Source organism: Sus scrofa, chromosome 8 (assembly GCF_000003025.6).
Source record: "Sus scrofa isolate TJ Tabasco breed Duroc chromosome 8, Sscrofa11.1, whole genome shotgun sequence".
In the NCBI taxonomy this organism is placed as follows: Eukaryota; Metazoa; Chordata; class Mammalia; order Artiodactyla; family Suidae; genus Sus; species Sus scrofa.
Genome location: NC_010450.4, coordinates 43,563,145 through 43,584,319, shown reverse-complemented (window position 1 = coordinate 43,584,319; position 21,175 = coordinate 43,563,145). Strand labels below are relative to the sequence as shown.

The following is a 21,175-nucleotide window of genomic DNA, read 5'->3' as shown; positions in this document are numbered from 1 at the left end:
GAGCTCTAGCTGCTGGCCTACACCAGAGCCACAGCATTGTAGGATCTGAGCCGTGTCTACAACCTACATCACAGCTCACAGCAATGCCAGATCCTTAACCCACTGAGTGAGGCCAGTGTCGAACCTGAAACCTAGTAGTTCCTAGTCAGATTCATTAACCACTGAGCCACAATGGGAACTCCCCAACACTCTTTATTAAAAGAGTTTGTCATTCCTATTGAGTATTCTTGGCTCTACTTGGCAATAGAGCTTTATTTTACTGTATATACCAGGGTTTATTTCAGGGCTCTGTTACAGTCGTCTGTGGTTCTGTTTTTAATGCTGCTACCATACTGTTTTGATTATTATAGCTTTGTAGTATAATTTGAATCAGAATATGTGATGCCCCAGCTTTGTTCTTCTTTTTCAATACTGCTTTGGCTATTTAATGTCCTTTGTGGCTCTACGTGAATTTTAGGATTGTTTTTTTCTTATCTCCGTGAAAAATGCTGTTGGAATTTTGATAGGGATTCTATTGATTCTGTAGCTTTGAGTGGTATGGACATTTTAACAATATTAAATCTATGAATATGGGATATCTTTCCACTTTGTATCTTCTTCAATTTCTTTTATCAATGTCTTATAGTTTTCAGTGTACAGATCTTTCACCTCCTTGGTTAAATTTATTCCTATTTATTGTTTTGGATGCTATTGTAAATGAGATTGTTTTCTATATCTGGTTTTTGGATAGTTGTTGTTAGCATATAGAAATGCAACTGACTTTTGTATTGATTTGGTATCCTGCAACTTTAATGGATTCTCTTATTAGTCCCAACAGTTTTTTGTGGGTGTGGAATCTTTAGAGTTTTTCATATGTAAAGCCATATGGACAGAGGTAATTTTGCTTCTTCCTTTCTAATTTAGTTGTCTTTTTTTCATTTTTCAAGTTTTATTGAAGTATAGTTGATTTACAATGCTGTAATAATTTTTGCAATACCAACAAAGTGATTCAATTACATATGTATACACATCCATTCTTTTTCAGAATCTTTTCCCGTATAGATTATCACAGAACATTGGGTAAAGTTCCCTGTGCTCTACACCAGGTCTCTGTTGGCCAGTCATTTGATTAGTATATGGATGTTTTTATTTATTTTTCTTGCCTCATCTCTCTCTGGCCAGGACTTCTAGCACTATGTCAAATAGGAGTGGTAAGACTAGGCACCCTTATCTTATTCTTGATATTTGAGGAAAAGCTTTAAGTCTTTTACCATTAAGTATGATGTTAGCTTGGGGTTGTCATATATGGACTTTATTATGTTATGTTCCTTTTATACCCAGTCTGTTGAGGGTTTTTATCATGAAAAGATACTGAATTTTGTTAAATGCTTTTTCATATCATTTTTAGCTTTCATTTTATTAATGAGTATTTTACATTTATTGATTTGTGTGTGTCAAACCATCCTTGCATTCCAGGGATAAATTTCACTTGATCATGGTGTATGCTTTTTTAAAATCTGCTATTGAATTCAGTTTGCTACTGTTTTGTTGAGGATTTTTACATTTTATTTGTCAGGATAATTGGCCTGTAATTTCTTGTCCTGTAGTGTACTTATCTGGCTTTGGAGTCAACATAATGCTGGACTTGCAAAAAGAGTTGGGAGTGTTCCTTCCTCTTCAATTTTTTGGAAAATTTTGATAAGGATTGGTATTAATTCTTCATTAAATGTTTGGCAGAATTCACCAGTGAAACCATCTGGCCCTGGGCTTTTCTTTTTGGGGAGTTTTTGATTACTGTTTCAATCAGTTGCTAGTTTACTCCTTACTAATAACTGGTCTAAATATATTTAATTTTATTCAGATTTTCTAAATATATTTAGATGCTCCAATGTTGAGTGCTTACACATTTTTGATAGTTATATCCCTTGATGCATGTACCCCTTTATCAAAATATAATGACCTTTGTTTCTTTTCATAGTTTTTGGCTCAAACTGTGTTTTGTCTGAGAATGAGTACCATTTTTCATTCTTTTGCTTTTATCCTATGTATGTTCTCTCTCTCTCTCTCTCTTTTTTTTTTTTTTTTTTAGGGCTGCACTCTTGGCATATAAGGTTCCCAGGCAAAGGGTTGAATTGGAGCTGTAGCTGCCAGTCTACACCACAGCAACACTGGATCTGAGCCGTGTCTGGACCCACACCACAGCTCAAGGCAATGCTGGATCCTCAACCCACTGAGCAAAATCAGGAATCAAACCCATGTCCTCTTGGTTACTAGTCAGATTCATTTCCACTGAGCCACGAAGGGAACTCCTTTGTATGTTATTTTTTTTTTGTCTTTTTTTTTGTCTTTTTTTTGTCTTTTTTTCTTTTCTAGGGCCACTCCTGCGACATATGGAGGTTCCCAGGCTAGGGGTCCAATCGGAGCTGTAGCTGCCAGCCTTCACCAGAGCCACAGCAACGCAGGATCTGAGCTGTGTCTGCAACCTACACCCCAGCTCATGGCAATGCCAGATCCTCAACCCACTGAGCAAGGCCAGGGATTGAACCCGCAACCTCATGGTTCCTAGTCGGATTTGTTAACCACTAAGCTATGATGGGAACTCCCCTATGTATGTTCTTAAAGCCGAAGCGAGTTGCTTGTAGGCACCATATGTTTGGGTCTTATTCTCTTATTCATTCAGCCACTATGTGACTTTTGACTAGAGGATTTAATCTATGTACATTTAAAATAATTATTGATAGTGAGGACTACCATCTTATTGTTTTCTGTTTTGCAGTTCCCTGTTCCTTTCTTCCCCTCTAGCTCTATGCCTTTGCGAATTGATGATGTTCTGCAGTGGTGTGCTTTGATTCCTTTCTCTTTAACTTTTTTGAATCTACCATAGTTTTTACTTTATGGTTACCATAACACTTACATAAAACATCTTGTAGCATAACGGTCCATTCTAAACTGTCAATAACTAAATATGCTTGCAAACAAAAACCCTACCTTCTGTCTCCCTCCTCCCACCTTTTATGTTTTGATATTACAATTTGTATCTTTCCAGAGTTCCCATTGTGGCTTAGTGGTTAATGAACCTGACTAGTATCCACGAGGACTCGGATTCAATCCCTGGCCTCTCTCAGTGGGTTAAGGATCCAGTGTTGCTGTGAGCTGTAGTATAGGTCGCAGACGCGACTCGGATCCTACATTGCTGTGGCTGTGGTGTAGGCCAGCAGCTGCAGCTATGATTCAATTTAGCTCCTAGCCTGGGAACTTCCATATGCCATGGGGGTGGCCCTAAAAAAAAAGACAAAAAAAAACCCAAACCAATTTGCATCTTTCCATATTGTGTGTCCATAAACAAATTATTGTAACTATAGTTATTTTTAATATTTTAAATGTTTATGTGAGAGTTAAGTTATTAATATACCACCATATTGCAGTATTAGAATATTCTGAGTCTGACTATATACCTACTTTCTCTATGTTATATACGTTCATATGTTTTCATGTAACTTTTTAGGTCTCTTTTGGCACTGGGCTGTGCCAACTTAGAGAAGGGGTGATTCAGGCAAAGTGAAATTGTTCCTCTTACCATCTTCAATGTGTCCAATCTTGGAATTATTTTTTTGCTCCATGGGTGTGCTGGAGCTTTTCCATTGGACTCCTGAACATCCACAAAGGCACTTATTCATGGTAATTTTCAAAATTGGTGTTATTTGGGGAGGGGAGATGGTAGAAAACTGTTGTTTCACCATTTTGATGACCTAACTCTCCTGTTGTCTTTGAAACTGACTCTAGCGTTATGGACTGTAGCTGATATGTACTTTAGCACACCTGTAGCAACAGGGTGTCACTAAGTACTGATTAGGAACCTGAGCAAGTTTATACTCATGAAGTGAGAACTGTCTCCCAAGTATGTTGTTCCATTCCCTGTGGTAGGTGATTTCCCTTTTAGTTTCCCAGGGTCTCCCAAAGATGCACTGACTGGTACATCTTTTACTTGGCTCTCAATTCATCAGAAGGGTCTGTGTAGCATTTTAGTCACCACAGGCCTATTTTGACTTTTCATTTGGTGTTTTGGCAGGAATGCAAGACTTCAATTACCTCAGCAGCAACTGCTTTGAGATTACTGTGGAGCTTAGTTGTGAAAAGTTTCCACCTGAAGAGACTTTGAAGAGCTACTGGGAGGATAACAAAAACTCCCTCATTAGCTACATCCAGCAGGTAAACACAGTCTCCTGCATAAAATTGGAGATATAAGAGCATTTAAACCAGTTGTACAATGGTCTCCCAAGAGGATCCCATCTATAGGAATCCATCTGACCCAGAATGAGGATTCTACATTTGGAAATGTCAGTAGTGGTTCAAAGAGGCTTTCATTTGTCATAGGTTTTATGGTTTATGAATACTCACTGAGAATTGATTAAACTGGAGAGTTGTGAAATAAGGTAACACCCTAATTTTTCCCATTTTGCACTAAGCAAGGGCAGTCCCAGGATCCTCCTCCACCCTGATCATGTTGGGTCTGACAGGCATCCCAGGCAGAACCAGAACTAGAATGAGGTAAGTGAGGCACCAGGGATGCAAAATTTAAGGAGTCGTTGACTCTTAGGGTCATGCAGGTATAGGATCAGCACCTGGGAGTGAGTGTCTCCTTAAATTCTGGCCACACTTCCCTTCCTTGTTGCACCCTGGACTCAGTTGGATCTGAGGTAATGATGGTAATGATGCATCTTACATTTATTGGGTATTTACTGTTTCTTAGGCATTGTTCTAAATGTTCCTATGTATAATAATTAATGCATTTAATCCTCACAACAACCCTAGAGGGAAGTTATGTCATCATCCTCTTCTCCATCATCATCATCTATCATCCTGGAATTAAAAATGAGGAATCAGAGGCACAGAGAAATTGAACAGCTTGCCTGAAATCATTTAGCCAGAATCCAGGCTGTTTAGTTTCAGAATCATCATGCCATGTTGCCCCTTTTGGTATAAACTTAGATCTTTACTAGAGAGTCTCTGTTATAAATTTGGAATCTCGCTATGTGTAGAGAAAATACCTACCACTCAGACTCAGCCCAGGCCATTGCCCTGCCAGCTCCACCCCTCTGTACCAGGTGGACATGGCATCAGGGGCAGTGCTGGTGGGAGAGACCTAAGGACTCTGTCCCTCACCTGCAGTGCCGTAACAGTTCCACATTCCATTCTATAGGTTCCCCATTTACACTCAAAGTCAAGGAGACTGATGTTAGTTCCACATGCTAGCAGATAGTCTAGACTACTTTCTAAATTAATGTAAACAAATGCTTCTCCACAAGCATGTAGCTATTTGCATTTATGTATATATAAACATATATGTGTGAACCTAGTATGTTAAAAAATGTAAAATCAGCTTAAGAAATCCTTTGCGCATGTTAAGTATCCATGTAATACCTTACCAAAAGGGATTATCATGGAACGGATCCACTGATGACAGATAGTGATTAAATAAACCCTGTTACACAGGATTGGAATCCTGCTGCATGTTTTTTATAATTAATTAATTTATTTATTTATTTTGTCTTTTTGCTATTTCTTGGGCTGCTCCAGCGGCATATGGAGGTTCCCAGGCTAGGGGTCCAATCGGAGCTGTAGCCACCGGCCTTCGCTAGAGCCACAGCAACGCAGGATCCGAGCTGCGTCTGCAACCTACACCACAGCTCACGGCAACGCCGGATCGTTAACCCACTGAGCAAGGGCAGGGACCGAACCCGCAACCTCATGGTTCCTAGTCGGATTCGTTAACCACTGCGCCACGACGGGAACTCCCATAATTTATTTTTTTTAATTATTAAAGTATAGTTGATTTACAGTGTTCTTTCAATTTCTGCTGTACAGCAAAGTGACCCAGTCGTACATACATATATACATTCTTTTTTTCTTGTTATCCTCCTTCATATTTGATCATAAGAGACTAAATATAGTTCCCTGTGCTGTACAGCAGGACCTCATTGCTTACCCATTCTAAATGTAATATAAAAAGGTGTTTTCCAATATAAACACTAAAGATAATTAGCCATGTTGGCTCTTGGAACAACCTTGGTGGGCACCCCTATGGTACGTCCTTTAAGGAGGGCTCGTTTGGCTGGATTTTTTTTTTTTTTTCTTTTTCCTTTTTAGGGCAACAACTGCAGCATGTGGAAGTTCCCAGGCTTGGGGTCAGATTGGAGCAGAAGCTGCTGGCCTATACCACAGCCACAGCAATGGGGGATCCAAGCCACATCTGCAAACTACACCACAGCTCACAGCAACACTGCAGCTTTAACTCACTGAGTGAGGCCAGGGATCAAACCTACATCCTCATGGATACTAGTCAGGCTCATTACCACTGAGCCACGCCAGGAACTTCCTGGCTGGATCTTTTAAGAGCAAAATTTAAAAAGTACAGTTTTAGGCAGAGAAGTAAGATGGGACTATTTGGTGTGTCTTCTGCTTAGATATCAAAGAATGCCTCCTTAATACAATGCTTTTCACTTTCTTTTCATATTTCTTTCAACAAAAATTTATTGAGGTACTTTCAAGTCCTAGGCACCCTGTGAGGCCTGGGGTAGTGACTACTCATATTAGTAGGGTTCAGACATCAATACCTAATTATAAGAGAGGATGATAAATACTAAAAAAAAGAGTAATGGCAGTACACAGAAGGGTCCCTAACCCAGTCCTTCGAGTCAGAAAAGGCTTCTTGGAGCTCAGCTCTAAGATTCACTATGGTTGATATCAATAAGATTATTACTCTGATCAATGATTAAAAAACAAGGTCAACTGCTGCTTAAGTTCTGTCTTAGTTGTTTAGACAAAAAAAAATAAAAATATAACCCAAATGTGTGCTGTCAGAAAGAGGAGAATGCTTGTCATATTTATGGTGGTGGGTACATTAATTCATCTAAAAGCTGTATCCATTTATATAAGAATTAGCTGAAAAGAATAGGGACCAGGTCGTATAGTCCTGAGTTATGCCGCTTGGAATGAGAGTTTTATCTGTCCACAGATCCCTGTGACCATCCTGGTATGATATCAGCTGTCTAGAAGCAGTAAGAGTGGATTGCACTCACACAGCCTCATAGAACGCTCCAGTTTAGGGAATCAAATGCTGGTGAAAATCAGTGAAGACTGCCAGAAGTTCTATGTTGAAATTGTTTTCTTGACAATGAAACCAAAGTGTGGTGGTGATTAATAATTGAACACCTGGGCCTAAAATCTAAGCATGGACTAGTTTTACAGCTCATGGAAAATAGGTGATTAGGAGATCCAATTTGGTAATTGTTCGAGAGGAAATCTCTTGCCATGTTTTAAAGGGATGTTTGCAAGAAGTGGAGTTGTAAAGTTAATTAGGGTAAATAGTTTGCTAAGATAAGCTCCCATGCAATAGCTTTGGAACTCTCTAGTTCTCAAAATTTCCAAAGAATTTTTCGAAGAATGGTTCATGGGCACGCACATCGGAATCATCCAGATTCTTGCTAAAAATGAGTTTTCAGACCCAACATTGAATTACACTTCTTGTAGTGCCGGACCGCAGAGTTTCAATTTAAGCAAGCCTTCTGGGTGACACCTAAGTATTCAAAGATTTAAGTGCTATTGGCATAAACAATTCGAGCAACAATAAAGAATTTTTTTGTTTTTAGCTTTGGTTGTTTGAAATGCCCTGGAATCTGGGGAGAGAGAATTATAGGAAGGACAAATGTAGTAAAATAGCTTCTCCAGGTATGAGTGAAATTTGAACTTCTGGTGTATTCCCTTTGCAAAAGCCATAAAGCAACAATGTTTTCCAGTCTGCAGTTCCTGTGAAGTCATGACAGCCCAAAACACTTCAATTGAGATTTATTCCTACAGTGAAATATTTCATACGGAAAAGTTGTGCTCCACAACTGGCATATCAGAGATAGACGTTTATTTATTTAACTATTTGTTAATTACATACTGTAATGTAAATTGAGTTACAGAAGCTGAAAAAAGTAAACTTATGAACATTAACTGGGTATATTTGTGACTATTGTAGGTGAATTATGTATTTGATTTGATTGATTTTCCAAGATGAGGAAATTTCAAACTTTCATTTCTCTAAGGTTTATAATATATCAGGATTATAGTGCCTCAAGATGAATAAGTATTCATTCCCACAATTTTTTTCATCCCAGTGACTCTTTTACCATGTGGATTTCATTCAGGAAGGTAACTTTTGTTTCCAATGGCTAAATTTTAATCTCTTTCAATTTTGGTTGGTTAATCGATAGGTAAGTCTTGGGGGAAAGTCTAAAAATGTCTTTTTGTTTTAAAAATGTGTTTATTCTCTTTTCACTATACTTGTGGCTATTAAAATGATTATTTATTATTACTGACAACAGGCCCAGCTTTTTACCATTAGTAAATTGCCTTTAGAAAAAAAGAATTTTGTGCTACTTTTATAGAGTTTTAGAGGTTTTGCTTTTTCAAAAATAGCAAATCCAAAAAATTTTGCTGATAACCAGGGTATCTCTTTGATAAAACATTGTGCCTGCCACATTTATTCTCTAGTGGCAAAGGGACACATGAAACTTGTTCTACTTTCTGTTGGGAAATATTTAGATATCGTCAGTAGCAAAATAAAATTCATTTTCTGGGGCCAGACTGGTGAGGAGCAACTGGAACATTTGGAGGGTTGGGGCATGTTTTGTTAAAGTGATCAAGCTTAATAGATTATCCATTTGATATTTCAGAAGTAGTGCTTTCTCAAAGTCCTTGAGTAACTCTTCGTCACTTCAAATACATATCGACTTAATTGAATTATCGTTTAAAAATGAAGCTGTTTTTAGACTTACGGACATGGAGAATAGACTTGTGGTTGCCAAAGGGGTTGGGGAGGGAGAGGGATGGACTGGGAATTTGAGGTAAATAGAGGCAAAACCATTACATTTAGAATGGATAGACAATAGGTCCTACTGTACAGCACAGGGAACTGTGTCCAATCTCCTGGGATAGACCATGATGGAAAATAATATATAAAAAAAGAATTCTTATATATGTATGACTGAATCACTTTGCTGTACAGTGGAATTGGCAGAATAGTTTTAATGAACTATACTTTGATTAATAAACAAATAAATAAATAAACCTCTTCTTGATGTTTGCATTGCAATTGTTAGTTGATGCCGCCAACTTAATTCAGAGGCTTTTTTGAAATAGCAACTCTTCCATTTTATTTTTAAATCCAGTTTTCAGTCAGTAAGTTCATTGACTTTCATTCACTGATTTTCAACCAAAATTATATTATAAATGAATGTAATGCAAAAGTATTCACAGTATATATCCATTTATCTAGAAGGAGCAGTGCAGGGCTGTAATCTTGGTAACTTACATTGCCGTATAAAGTATACCCAAGTGATAAATTTAAAATAGAGAGAAAGCAGTGAAGTGTGCTAAGGAGTAATAAAAAAATGCGGTGTTTTTTAAAATCTTGTTTGGATTCTTAAACAATGTGCAGTATTTTGCTAGAAAATAAGGAGATGCTTGGTATGAAGCATGTTTTTAGGTTGTTTTTAATATGAATTTTTTGGTTGTTCTTGACCGTCACAGATACACCGAGGAGTTAAAGGCTTTGTCCGAGACCTTCAAGGTAATCCGATTGCCAATGCAACCATCTCCGTGGAAGGAATAGATCATGATGTCACATCTGGTGGGTGTTCTCTGCCGTGATTGGAGGTTCTAGCCTTGCACACGAGAGTGTGATTACTTGTTATACTTTTTAGACTATTCTAAACAGAGCAATTAAATGCCTCATGTCTCTTAACCCATCTCTCCCCCAGCTTTAATCTAGTTCAGTTTCATCTGGGGAGCAAGTCTGACTCAGGATGGCTACTGCATTTAGAAATTGGAGTGCAGCAGATGGCGCCCTTTCCTTAGCTGTGACCCCAGAGCTGTGAGGTGGGGCCACCTGCAGGAGAGACTTTGCAGTTCTTGAGGCAAGGGAGATGAACCAGCTGGAGTTAACACAATGTGTCTTTCTGATGTCTTCTCAGAAGAAATGCTGAAGAGGGAGCAGAAGAGAAGGAAGATAACTGCCATTGTGTTGTGTGTCTAGGATTTCCCATAAATTTCTTCATTTAATCTGTATCATAAACCCAGATGTATTCAAGGTTGAACAGGATGTTATAGGATGGACGTTGATGTTAATTATTTCTAGGTTTAAAGCCTCGTTTCCATTTTCCTAGTTTGGGGAAAATGTATTTTCCTGGCAAGCCTACTTATTCCTATTAAAAAACATCTCTCCAGCTCATTTTAGTGTAACTCTCATATGTTGTGATCTTTCCAACAACAACATCTTTTGAGCTATAAACTCTTCATGTGTTTCTAGACCTTAGCATTAATTTAACCTTTAACTTAGTCCCCAAACATCCTATACCATTTCTTCTTTCTTAACTGCTATATTTATAATTTGTTATTTGTTTATTTATTCATTCATTCATTCTCTTTTTATGGGCACACTTGTGGTATATGGAAGTTCCCAGGCTAGGGGTCAAATTGGATCTGCAGCTGCTGTTCTGTGCCACAACCACAGCAACGCTGGATCCAAGCCACATCTGCAAATTGCACTGAAGCTTGCGGCAATTCTGGATCATCAACCCACTGAGCGAGGCCAGAGATCTTGCCTGCATCCTCACAGAGACAATGTCAGGTCCTTAACCCACTGAGCCACAATGGGAACTCCTATAATTTGTATGTTTTATATCCTTAACATTTGTTCTATAAAACTCCATTTATTTATTCATTCAATAATATTTAACAACACCCCATGAAGTGTCAGCACACCTTTCTGACCAATATTCCAGAACCAAGTTATTGCTCCCTTCACCCTCGGACGGGGGCTCCTGAAGGACCCAGACCATGCCCCTTCTGGCCACAAGTAACCACTTCTATCTGTTAACCCCAGTGTGACATACAAACAGTATTATCTCTGCCTTCCAGAGGTGGAAATTTAGGAAAAATCTGACATTGGAAGTAAATATAGGTAGGAAGGAATGAAATCTGAGGAGTGGGCTCTGGGACACGGCACCTGTTTTGAGGGCAGTGTCGTGAGGAGGGACGAGCAGTGGAGTCTAAGGTGGAGAGAAAGCCTAGTGCCTTGTCCTGGACACCTGGAGGTGTGTCAGGAGGGAGGGAGTGTGAAAAGTATCAGGAAAGATGAGCCTGTGGATGAGGCAGTGTGGAGAGTCTATTTCAGTGGATTGGTGGGGGCCCGACTGGGGAGAGTCTAAGAGAGAGTAGGAGAGACGGTAGAAATGGAGAGTATTGACAGGTCTTTCCAGAATTTTTGCTGTAAAGCAAAGAAGATAAATGAGGCACTAGCTGAAAGATGTAGAGTCCAGAGGTAGATTAGGAGAGAAGGTGATGGGGGTTTATTTTTTTCTGATGGTTTCCATTTTTACAGTGAAATACACTGTGAAGCATCAGCTGAGAGTGAGGATGAAGAGAGTGCATCAGAGGTGTTAGGAAAAGGGAAAAAGTGTGAATGTCACTTGGACCTTGCTGTTGAGAGTATGGCCCTACCAGCAGCTGAATTTAGCATCTGCTGGCACTGGTTGGAAGTGCAGAATCTGAGGCCCCATTCCAGAGCTAGTAACTTAGAATTTGCGTTTGACTGTTTTCCCCCTGATTGATGTGCACTAATCTAGGAAATGCGAGTGTGAAAGTGTCGTAGATGGCCAGGAGGACAGCTCAGCATGGGTGTGTGTTTTCCCCAGGCCCTCCAGGCACAGGGGCAGGCACAGAGTAGAGGGTGGGTGTTACCCAGCGCTGGTGGTTCACCAGGCCTGTAGGCAGGTGGGAACAGCACATCCTGAAGGATATGTATGAGTGGTTGCCATCCAACCCACTCCTCCATGAGCCAGGAGAGAAGGGGGCAGGGAGAAGTGAGAACACACTGCCTCTAGAAGGTTCTGCTTTAGGAACCCTCTAGAGGATAGAAGGCATGTTAGACCAACTACTCTGAGTTTTTAGAGATCTAAATTTTTCTTTTTTTATTTTATGGCTGCAGCTGCAGCATATAGAAGTTCCTGGGCCAGGGATTGAATCTGAACTGCAGCTGTGGCAACGCTGGATCCTTTAACCCACTGTGCTGAGCCAGGGATTGAACCAGAGCTTCTGCAGTGACTTGAGCTGCTGCAGCTGGATTTTTAATCCACTGAGCCACAGCAGGATCTCCTAGAAATCCCTGTTTTTTTTTGTTTGTTTTTGTTTGTTTTTTTTTTTTAAGTTTTTAGGGCTGCATTTGTAGCATATGGAAATTCCTAGGTTAGGGTTCGAATCAGAGCTACAGCTACCGGCCTACATCATAGCCACAGCAGCATGGGATCTGAGCTGCGTCTGCGACCTACACCATGGCTCATGGCAACACTGGAACATTAACTCACGGAACAAGGCGAGGGATCAAACCCCATCCTTATGGATGCTAGTCGGGCTTGTTGCTACTGAGCCACAACAGGAACTTCCAAGAAATCCAAATTTTTAACTAGCCCCTCAGGTTCCTGATGAGGTATTTTGGGGCCGCACTTATTGAAACACTGACCTAGATTCTTAGACCATCAAGTCTTAACAGCCAGATTCTCAGCAAGAATCAAAACCAGGTGGTGTCACCCCATGGCTTGGGGACTTTATATATCTGTTTACCTTGTTACTCCTGATATGATTATGAAGACTCATTGTCTTGGAAGATCTATTAGACAATTTAACATTAACATCTGTAAAGTTGCTACAAGAAACAGTGCCCTTTAGAAAGCGTCATGCTCTTTTCAATGGAATTTCATCAAATTCTAGAAACATCTACATTATTTATTTATTTTTGCTTTTTAGGGCCACGCCCGTGGCACATGGAAGTTTCCAGGCTAGGGGTCCATTTAGAGCTGCAGCTGCTGGCCTACACCACAGCCACTGCAACGGCAGATCCTTAACCAGGGATTAAACCTGCATCCTTGTGGATGCTGTTTGGGTTCATAACCTGCTGAGCCACAATGGGAACTCCAAAACATCTACTTTAAAAACAGGAAATCAGAATTGAACTTCACTGGCCTAACTACCCATGCCTACGCTTACGCTTTTCCCATGTGGCCTGTGACTTGCTATTTTGTTTCTCTGCAGCAAAGGATGGTGATTACTGGAGACTGCTTGTACCTGGAAACTATAAACTTACAGCCTCAGCACCTGGCTATCTGGCAAGAACAAAGAAAGTAGCTGTTCCCTATAGCCCTGCTGTTAAGGCAAGTGATTGTGATACTCACTTAGATTTATTAAGCACTTACCAGGGGTCAGGCATAATTAAGTGACTTGTATTTACTCTTCATAATAACCTCTAAGGTAGAAACCATCATTATCCCCATTTAACAAATGAGAAAACTGAGGCCTAGCAGAGTTAAGAGACTTGCCCAAGGGCTGATAAAGCTCTGTTATCCTTTCTCAGTGTTTGAAGAGATTCACCAGAAAGTCAAATAAAACTTAAAAAAGTTAAACTTTTATTTGCTGACCTTGATTTCAATCTAAATAATATTCTGTTAAATTTATCTTTTTATACCTGGCACCTGGTATAACACCTTACTCAAATTTATCTTTTTATACCTGGCACCTGGTATAACACCTTACTCAAAAGTCAATTAGGCCTGCATGGTGATTTTAGGCATTAACTATACATTTATTAAGTGCATACTATGAGCAAGGCCCTCTCTGCTAAGCACTATCAAAAACAATATCTTATTTAAGTTGGTACCATTTATTTTACTAGCCGATGAGACCAGAACTCACTTAGAGCAGTTATTTTACTATTGTCCTTGTATTATGTTACTGGGACTATGGAATGGCCTACAGGGTTTCTGGTTAAAAGGCTTGCTTGAAAAGAATTTATTGTATTTTTGTGGATGCACTCAAAATTTGGAGTATAAATGCTTGAGTTTTTAACTGGTGCTTTGTTTTCCACTGTATGGTATATGTATTAAAATCAGGAGGTAAATTTGAGCAAGTGAAACCTGGAAAACACTAACTCAGAGCTAGGTTGTAAAAGGTTCAACTGTTTTGACCCTTAGCCTTTCTAGCACATATTAGTTCAAGGAGGTAGTGAGTAATTACATTCCTAAATAACCACAGGATCGAGCAGCCAAATCAAAGAACTGAACCCATCTGGAATGGGGCATGGCTGTGTCACTGGCCCGGAGAGGACTGGGCTTGCGAGCTGCATATTTGGAATAGTCCTTTATGCAGAAATGTATGAATTCTCCACAAACCTGATGAAGATGCCCAGTGCACAGCAGAGCTGGGTTCCTGGGCCACCGGCCTTCGTGGTGGTTTGAAGATGTTTGTGTTTCCTTCACTTTCTTTAACAGATTCCAGATTCTGGAACGCAAAACCTTGTGGTTTGGGACATCAGGACACTGAACTGCATTCTTCCCTATTCCCCTTGCTTTTAGGGGAAAATTCAAGATTGACAGGAGAAGCCCACTGAATAGTCAAAGGCAGAAAGTGAATTATAAATCACATTTTTTTATGGGGAGGAAAAACTGCCTTTGAATAATCTGCCTGTCAATAATCTGCTTTCCAATAATCCTATGAAGCTATTAGATCAAAGCACGTTTTAAATATAATGGCTTTTGATATTTTTTCCCTAAAGGTATCTTTTTTACTTATCATGAGAGTTTTTTTAGATATACTTTAATTCAGGTGGCTATATTGAGCTTATTCTAATAAACTCTAAATATGCTCTTCTTTTTATATTTCTGTTTTTAAAAGTACATAATCAGTTTGATAATATTATGTTTTTATTTTCTCCTTTAGGTTGATTTTGAGCTAGAGTCATTTTCTGAAAGGAAACAGGAGGAGAAAGAAGAATTGATGGAATGGTGGAAGATGATGTCAGAAACTTTAAATTTTTAAAAAGGCTTCAAATTAGCTGCTTTTAATCTATATAATGTAGTATGGTGTAATGTGGCCATTTTCTTTTAGATTTTGTGCAGTTAATATGTAACATTGATTTATTTTTAACCATTTAAATATTAATAGACATTACTTAAAATAGACTCTTAGGCGAAAATACAAGAACTTGGTCTATAACATTCATTTTCCTCCATATATCACAGGAGGACCGTAAAAGAGATTTAAATGATTTTGCCATTTTAGGCTTAGATGCAATATTCCACATGTTATTTACAGTATAGAACTTTTTGAGTAACTCTAGCTTTTAAAAATTAGTGAGTTCTTCTAATGTAATTGGTGATAATGTCACATAATGAATGCCATCAGAAGGGTCAACAGCTACAGCTTGAGTTGTGAGCACTATACTGCAAGACTTAATAGTCCTGTGTAAATTGTCATTTGTCTCTTGTGCTGACTAGCTATATAAGCATGATCTTGTTAATGCATTATTGATGGGAAGAAAATGTAAATGTTTAGCAAGACGTTTTATGAAAGGAATGGAAGTTGACTTCTTGCTTGCACACATTGGGGCAATGCTGTTTGTTATATTATTCAGTCTGCTAACACTACTTCAAAGTGTAGGGTTTCTCTTAGTTGTAGATTGTCCCAGAATTGCATTCTGAATGAATAAATCTTTAAAAAGGTCCCTATGGTCTGTACTTAATGCTCTGTGTTTTTTCATCTAGAGTTGTGGTCTCATGATAAAAAATGTATTCCTTTGAGCATGGCCTCTTACTGGTTCATCCTCTTTATTTTTAAATTTATTGACTGCAGAATGCCAAACATGGTGTAATCGCTGTGTTTGTTATTTTGGTGGACAAAAGGTTCTGATTTCACGGATCTATGGATCAGTTGTGGACCCAAACTTTAAATAAACATACGCACAAATGAAGATGTGATTAAGTGCTGTGATGAGTAAAGTAACAGGAAGGACTAGAGTGTGGAGAAAGAGAATGTCAGAGCAACTTAATTTAGACTGGATGAGAGGCTCAGGGATGGCCTTTCAATGCATGTAAGCCCAGACCTAAACTCTGAGTAGGCGTGAGCAATCCAGAATGACTGAGTATAGGGGTGTGCACGGGTGTGTGGTGGTGGTTGAGCAGTGCTCCAGGTACAGGTTTTTGATAGCTATTGTGGTCTTTTTGGTTTTTTGCCTTTTCGGGCTGCACTAGCAGCACATGAAAGTTCCCAGGCCAAGGGTCGAATTGGAGCTGCAGCTGCCGGCCTATACCACAGTCACAGCAACGCCAGATCTGAGCTGCATCTGTGAATTACACTGCAGCTCATGGCAACGCTGGATCCTTAACCCACTGAGTGAGGCCAAGAATCAAACCTGCATCCTCGTGGGTACTAGTTGGGTTCATTTTCCACTGAGCCACAATGGGAACTCCCTGATAGTGCTAACCATTGTAATGTATAATGGCTTAAACACAATACTCAGCTACTTGTACAGGGTAGAAGACAGATGAGATGGCTTTTCTGCACCCGGTCATTCTGGGACTCATTCTAACAAACAGTCTGTCATCTTCTGCATGTGACCTCCAAAGCTGTCTGTGGTCGTGTCCATTGGCAGCTAATGGGATAGCGGGAAGAGCATGGAAGAGTGTGTGGGGATGTTTGTGTCGGCCAGGACTGGGAGTGGTAGAGTTGTGTCTGCTCACATCATATTGCCTAGAATCACGTCCTCTGGCCGTAATAACTGTAGTGGAGTCTGGGAAACAGTTCAGCTACACACCTACGTAGGTAAGGAGGATACAGTCTTTGGTGAGTATCTAACAGTCTCTGCTGGCAAGAACAGGGGCAGAGGCATTGGGGTAGGGAAGGGCATGGCTTGCCAAGGACTAGAAAAAGGACGGAATGAGTGCTGCAGAGATTTGGGAGGTGGGAAGTGAAGACCAGGAAAGTTGATGGGGACAAAATCACACAGGACATTATGGACCAGAACTGAGGTTATAGGATTTTATTTCCAGAATCACTGAATGGTCTTAAGCCAGGAAGGGCCATGATCAAATTTGAGTATTAAAGGTCACTCTTGCTACTGTATCCAGAGTAGAGTAGAGACTAGTCAGGAAGCTACTACAGGGTCCAGAACAGTGGTGACTGGGATCAGGTTGTGGCAGTAAAGATGAGAAGGTGTGGGTGGTTTGCGATCTATTTCAGAGGTAGAATTGACAGGTCTTGGTAAGAAACTGGATGTGGGTGATGAGGGGGAGGCCGGTGTCACTGATGACATCATGGTTCTAACTTGGGCAGATGTGTATATGGCATGTGGCATGTTGGAGAAGCAGCAGATTGGAAAAGGTGAGGAGAAAAAATTTCAATATAGGAAATGTTAAGCTTGAGAGGGCTATGCATATGAGATATACAAATGGAGGGGCTGAGTTTATGGTTGCATAGTCTATGTGAGAAGCTCTAAAAGAGGCCTGGGATTGGAAATAGATATTTGGGTGTAACTGACATATAAATAAGGTGCTATGTTATTTAAGCATCCAAAGCAGAACAGTTTTGAGAAGGAAAGGGGCACAACCAGTTTTGCTGAGATAGCAAGAACAATCCAGAACTGCCTGAGGTAAGCTCGGGAGTATGTTCACCTCCATACAAATGATATTTAAAGTCATGGGAATAGATAAATCCCCTGAGAGGAGCCCATGGATTTAGAAAGAAAATAAGGTCTGGACTGAGTTCTGAGGAGCTTCAGAATGCTACTCCTTGTGGTTTGTGTCAGACAGAATAAATGAAGCTATGCTGCAGTAAGAAGCAACCCTAAGTCTCAGTGGTTTAACTCTGTAATTTCATGAAATGTCTGTTGGTCCATGTAACTCTCCAGGAAAGTTGTCCTGCATGTGGTGACAGATGTACAGAATGTTTTAAGTTGGTGGTTCTGTGGGTTCCGTACAGTTTCCTCAGCCTCTCATCTTGGTCCCAGGAACAGGTATGTGGAGTCACTTCTGTGCATGGCTCACTGGCTAGACTTCAGTGTGTAGCCTCGTTGAACCACAGTGTTAGTGGGCAGTGTTGTGACCGCCTTATTGAACCACAGCATTAGTGGGCAGTGCTGTGACCGCCTTAGTCTTCCCTTCTGGTCACCAACATACCCTTGCTCTCCTTTTTCAAAATATAGATTTCACTTACCCCACCATAGGAGAAGCAGCTGCAAGTCACATCAAATCAAGCTTCAGGTTTGGGATTTTTGAGGAGTCCCATGATAGCCTCTGTGTCAGGCTTGCATCTGGTCACTCTTGCTCCAGAAACTTATGAACTAAGAAGACAGGTTGTGAGTATCCCTCACACCCAACAAACGTGAGGGAACGGAGTCAGGATAATGTCAGTGAACACTCCATGTGGAGTGGTGAGGAGCAAGGAGTACCTGCGTTCACTGGTCTGCAGCAGTTCTAGGATCTTGCTGAACAGGTATTTTACAGGCCTCTCCTTCGGGGGATGGAGAATGTTCCTGGCTTTAGAAACACTCTGGAAAGCACTTCCTTCCTCACTGTTCTCCACAGCCATAGCCTTGCCCTCTTGAACTCCTTTTTTCTCATTCACTCAGGACCAAGATTGACAAAGGCCCTACCCAGCCTAACTCAACATGGAACATGGGCCCTCCTGGGTCACTGCAACAGAGGGGAGAGACTGAAGAACCAGGAACAGACTTGCCTTAGGCTTTAGGTGACACATCATCTATCCTCACAAATCACTGGGCAGGACTAATCATGTGGTCTCGCCTAACTAAACAGGATGCACTGAGGAAATACTGAGGGGCAAAGAGAATATCTGTCCTTGCCACAGGGTCATGCAGACCAATTTACCACCCATCCAGCTGTTGCAAGGAAGGTGTTAATTTCATATCGTCCTGCCCTCACAACCATTTGTAACTATGATACAGGGTTTCAAGTGTCCAAACTATCCTGGTCGTGGTCTCAACATGCTCTGATTTTATCTGATGAGAGGTCTAGAATTGAGTGTGGGGAAACTACTTTTCTTGGTCAATGTTTCTATGTTGAAGGACCCCTATTGGAATGAGACTTTTGGCTTCTAGCCCACCCTCACTCACTCCTTCCTACAGAGAAGCCAGCCACTTAATTGTTAGCTGGTGACAGGTGAGCTTATTGGGTGGAACAAATCTCTAAAAGGACTATAACCTTCCCTTCCTCTCCTTTTCCTGCCCCAGGCAGAGGCAGCTCCAGATAGGAGCTGAGCAGCTCCCTGAATGCTTTGGGTGTACACGCTGGGATGTAGGAAGGACTTGCAGGTGTGAGGTATTAACAGGCTCTTTTGTTCACAATCTCATGTCACTTTATCCAATTAGTCTGTCAGTAATAAAGCTGCCAGTTTAATCTGTCTGTTGGTCTTCTATGTCTTCTTTTTCAGCTGATTCTGAACTCAGGAGTGGGAGAAATGGATATTACATGTTGAATTCCTAAAAGCTTTAAGAGATATAAATAATATGTTAGGCGTGGCTATTATTCTTTTTTGCAAAAGTGAAATGGGACCAGCACTTCTTGCATTCTGAATACTGTGCTTCTCTTATACCCAAGATGATATTGACTGGTTTTGGAGGTTGTATCACATTGTTGCTTCACAGAAACTTAGCATAAATGAAAATTTTGAATTAAGATTTTTGATTTCATTTGAAACGACAAGTTAGAACAGACAAGAGCATGGGAGATGTGAGAGCAGAGGGTTAAGCAGATTGGATTATGAACAAAACCAAATTGTCTTAAGCAACAAAAATCAGAAAGGGAAGGGACTGGGCAGCTGATTTTAATGAAATAATGAACATATTTGAACTTTTGTTTCCTCATTGACAATGAAAATCATACATTACTATGGAAGGAATAGCTAATCTCAACTCACATTTTGATTTTCAGTTCTGTGCATAAACAAAGATAAATTTGCACAAAGGGAACTATGAACTTTGATATTCAGATTTTATTTATACAACTTCTGAAATCTTTCCACACTTTGGTATTGTGGGAGACTAAAAACCCATCATTTGTTCCAACATATGACTCAACTTCTCTTTTCAAAATTCTCAAGAGGATTGTCTTCTGTGGTTGGGACTGGATGGCATTTGGAGGGTATGCCTCGGGAAAGTCTGATAGAATACACACTGACTTCAGGTCTTACTCTATGTCTACACTGCTTCCTGCATTTTGCTGTTCTTGGGTAAACATCATTCTAGGTACTTAACCAAAGTTCTGATTCTTTATCCTTTATTTCTTTCCAGTAGACAGTCAGTGAATCAATTCTATTATAGCTTGAGTTTGTACTTCAGTTTCATGTGATTAAATTAATTGCAATTTAATTTAAATCATCACAAGTTTCCTGAGAATCAAAGTTTTTAAAAAGATTTTTGTTGAAATATAGTTGATTTACAATGTTGTGTTAGTTTCAGATACACAGCAAAGTGATTCAGAGTATATATACATATATATATGTATGTATGAATGTATATATATGTATGTATATATATTCTTTTTTACATTCTTGTCCATTACAGGTAGGTCCTTTTTGGTTATCTATTATATATATATATTAGTGTGTATATTTTAGACCCAAACTCCTAATTTATCCCTCTCCCTTTACCCCTTAGTAACCATAAGTTTGTTTTCTATGTCTGTAAATGTATTTCCGTTTTATAAATAAGTTAATTTGTATCACTTTAAAAAGAATCAGAGCTTTTAAAAACAGAACAAAACTTAGGTGGGTTAAGGGTCCTTAGTGTAACTCAAGCAGATATTTAAATAATCTGTAATGGTTCAGTAAAGAAAAATCACCTCGATGAAGCTTATTGGAAGTGTTTATGATGCTAGGGGCCACAAGGCTGGTTTTGTAGGTTGTTTTATTTTCTGCCTCTTCTAGTTCTTAACCTGTTTTAGCTCTTTTTCCCCTTTACCTTTCTTTTCCTTTTTTAATTATTTTCTTCAAAATTCATCAACTATCAAATGTTCATCCTGTGGTGTCTCCCAGAGGGCAAAATAGCACATCGCCATGGTCCATGGTTATTGTCATTGTGGTTTCCATCATTACATTACTAGCATCTTTGCCACTATTGAGCAAGTGCTGTGCCATGTTCTATGCCAGGCACTTGAAATGCCGTGTTTTGAAACCCCACTATAGTAATGTAAGACAGGAAATGTCACAGTATTTCTTCTTCTCTTCTTCTTCTTTTTTTTTTTGGCTGTGCTCATGGCTTGTGGAAGTTCTCAAGCCAGGGATTGAACCCACACCACAGCAATGACGA

The 21,175-nt window shown here is 39.8% G+C and overlaps 1 protein-coding gene across 1 annotated transcript in view; it reads left to right on the top strand.

The window, feature by feature from the left end:
• CPE (carboxypeptidase E) overlaps positions 1–15,576 on the top strand; it is a 126,732-nt gene extending 111,156 nt beyond the window's left edge. Inside the window, 4 exon segments of the mRNA NM_001097439.1 lie at positions 4,049–4,188; positions 9,556–9,655; positions 13,114–13,232; positions 14,794–15,576. Of these exon segments, the coding sequence (NP_001090908.1) occupies positions 4,049–4,188; positions 9,556–9,655; positions 13,114–13,232; positions 14,794–14,892 (458 nt within the window). The 3' untranslated portion in view covers positions 14,893–15,576.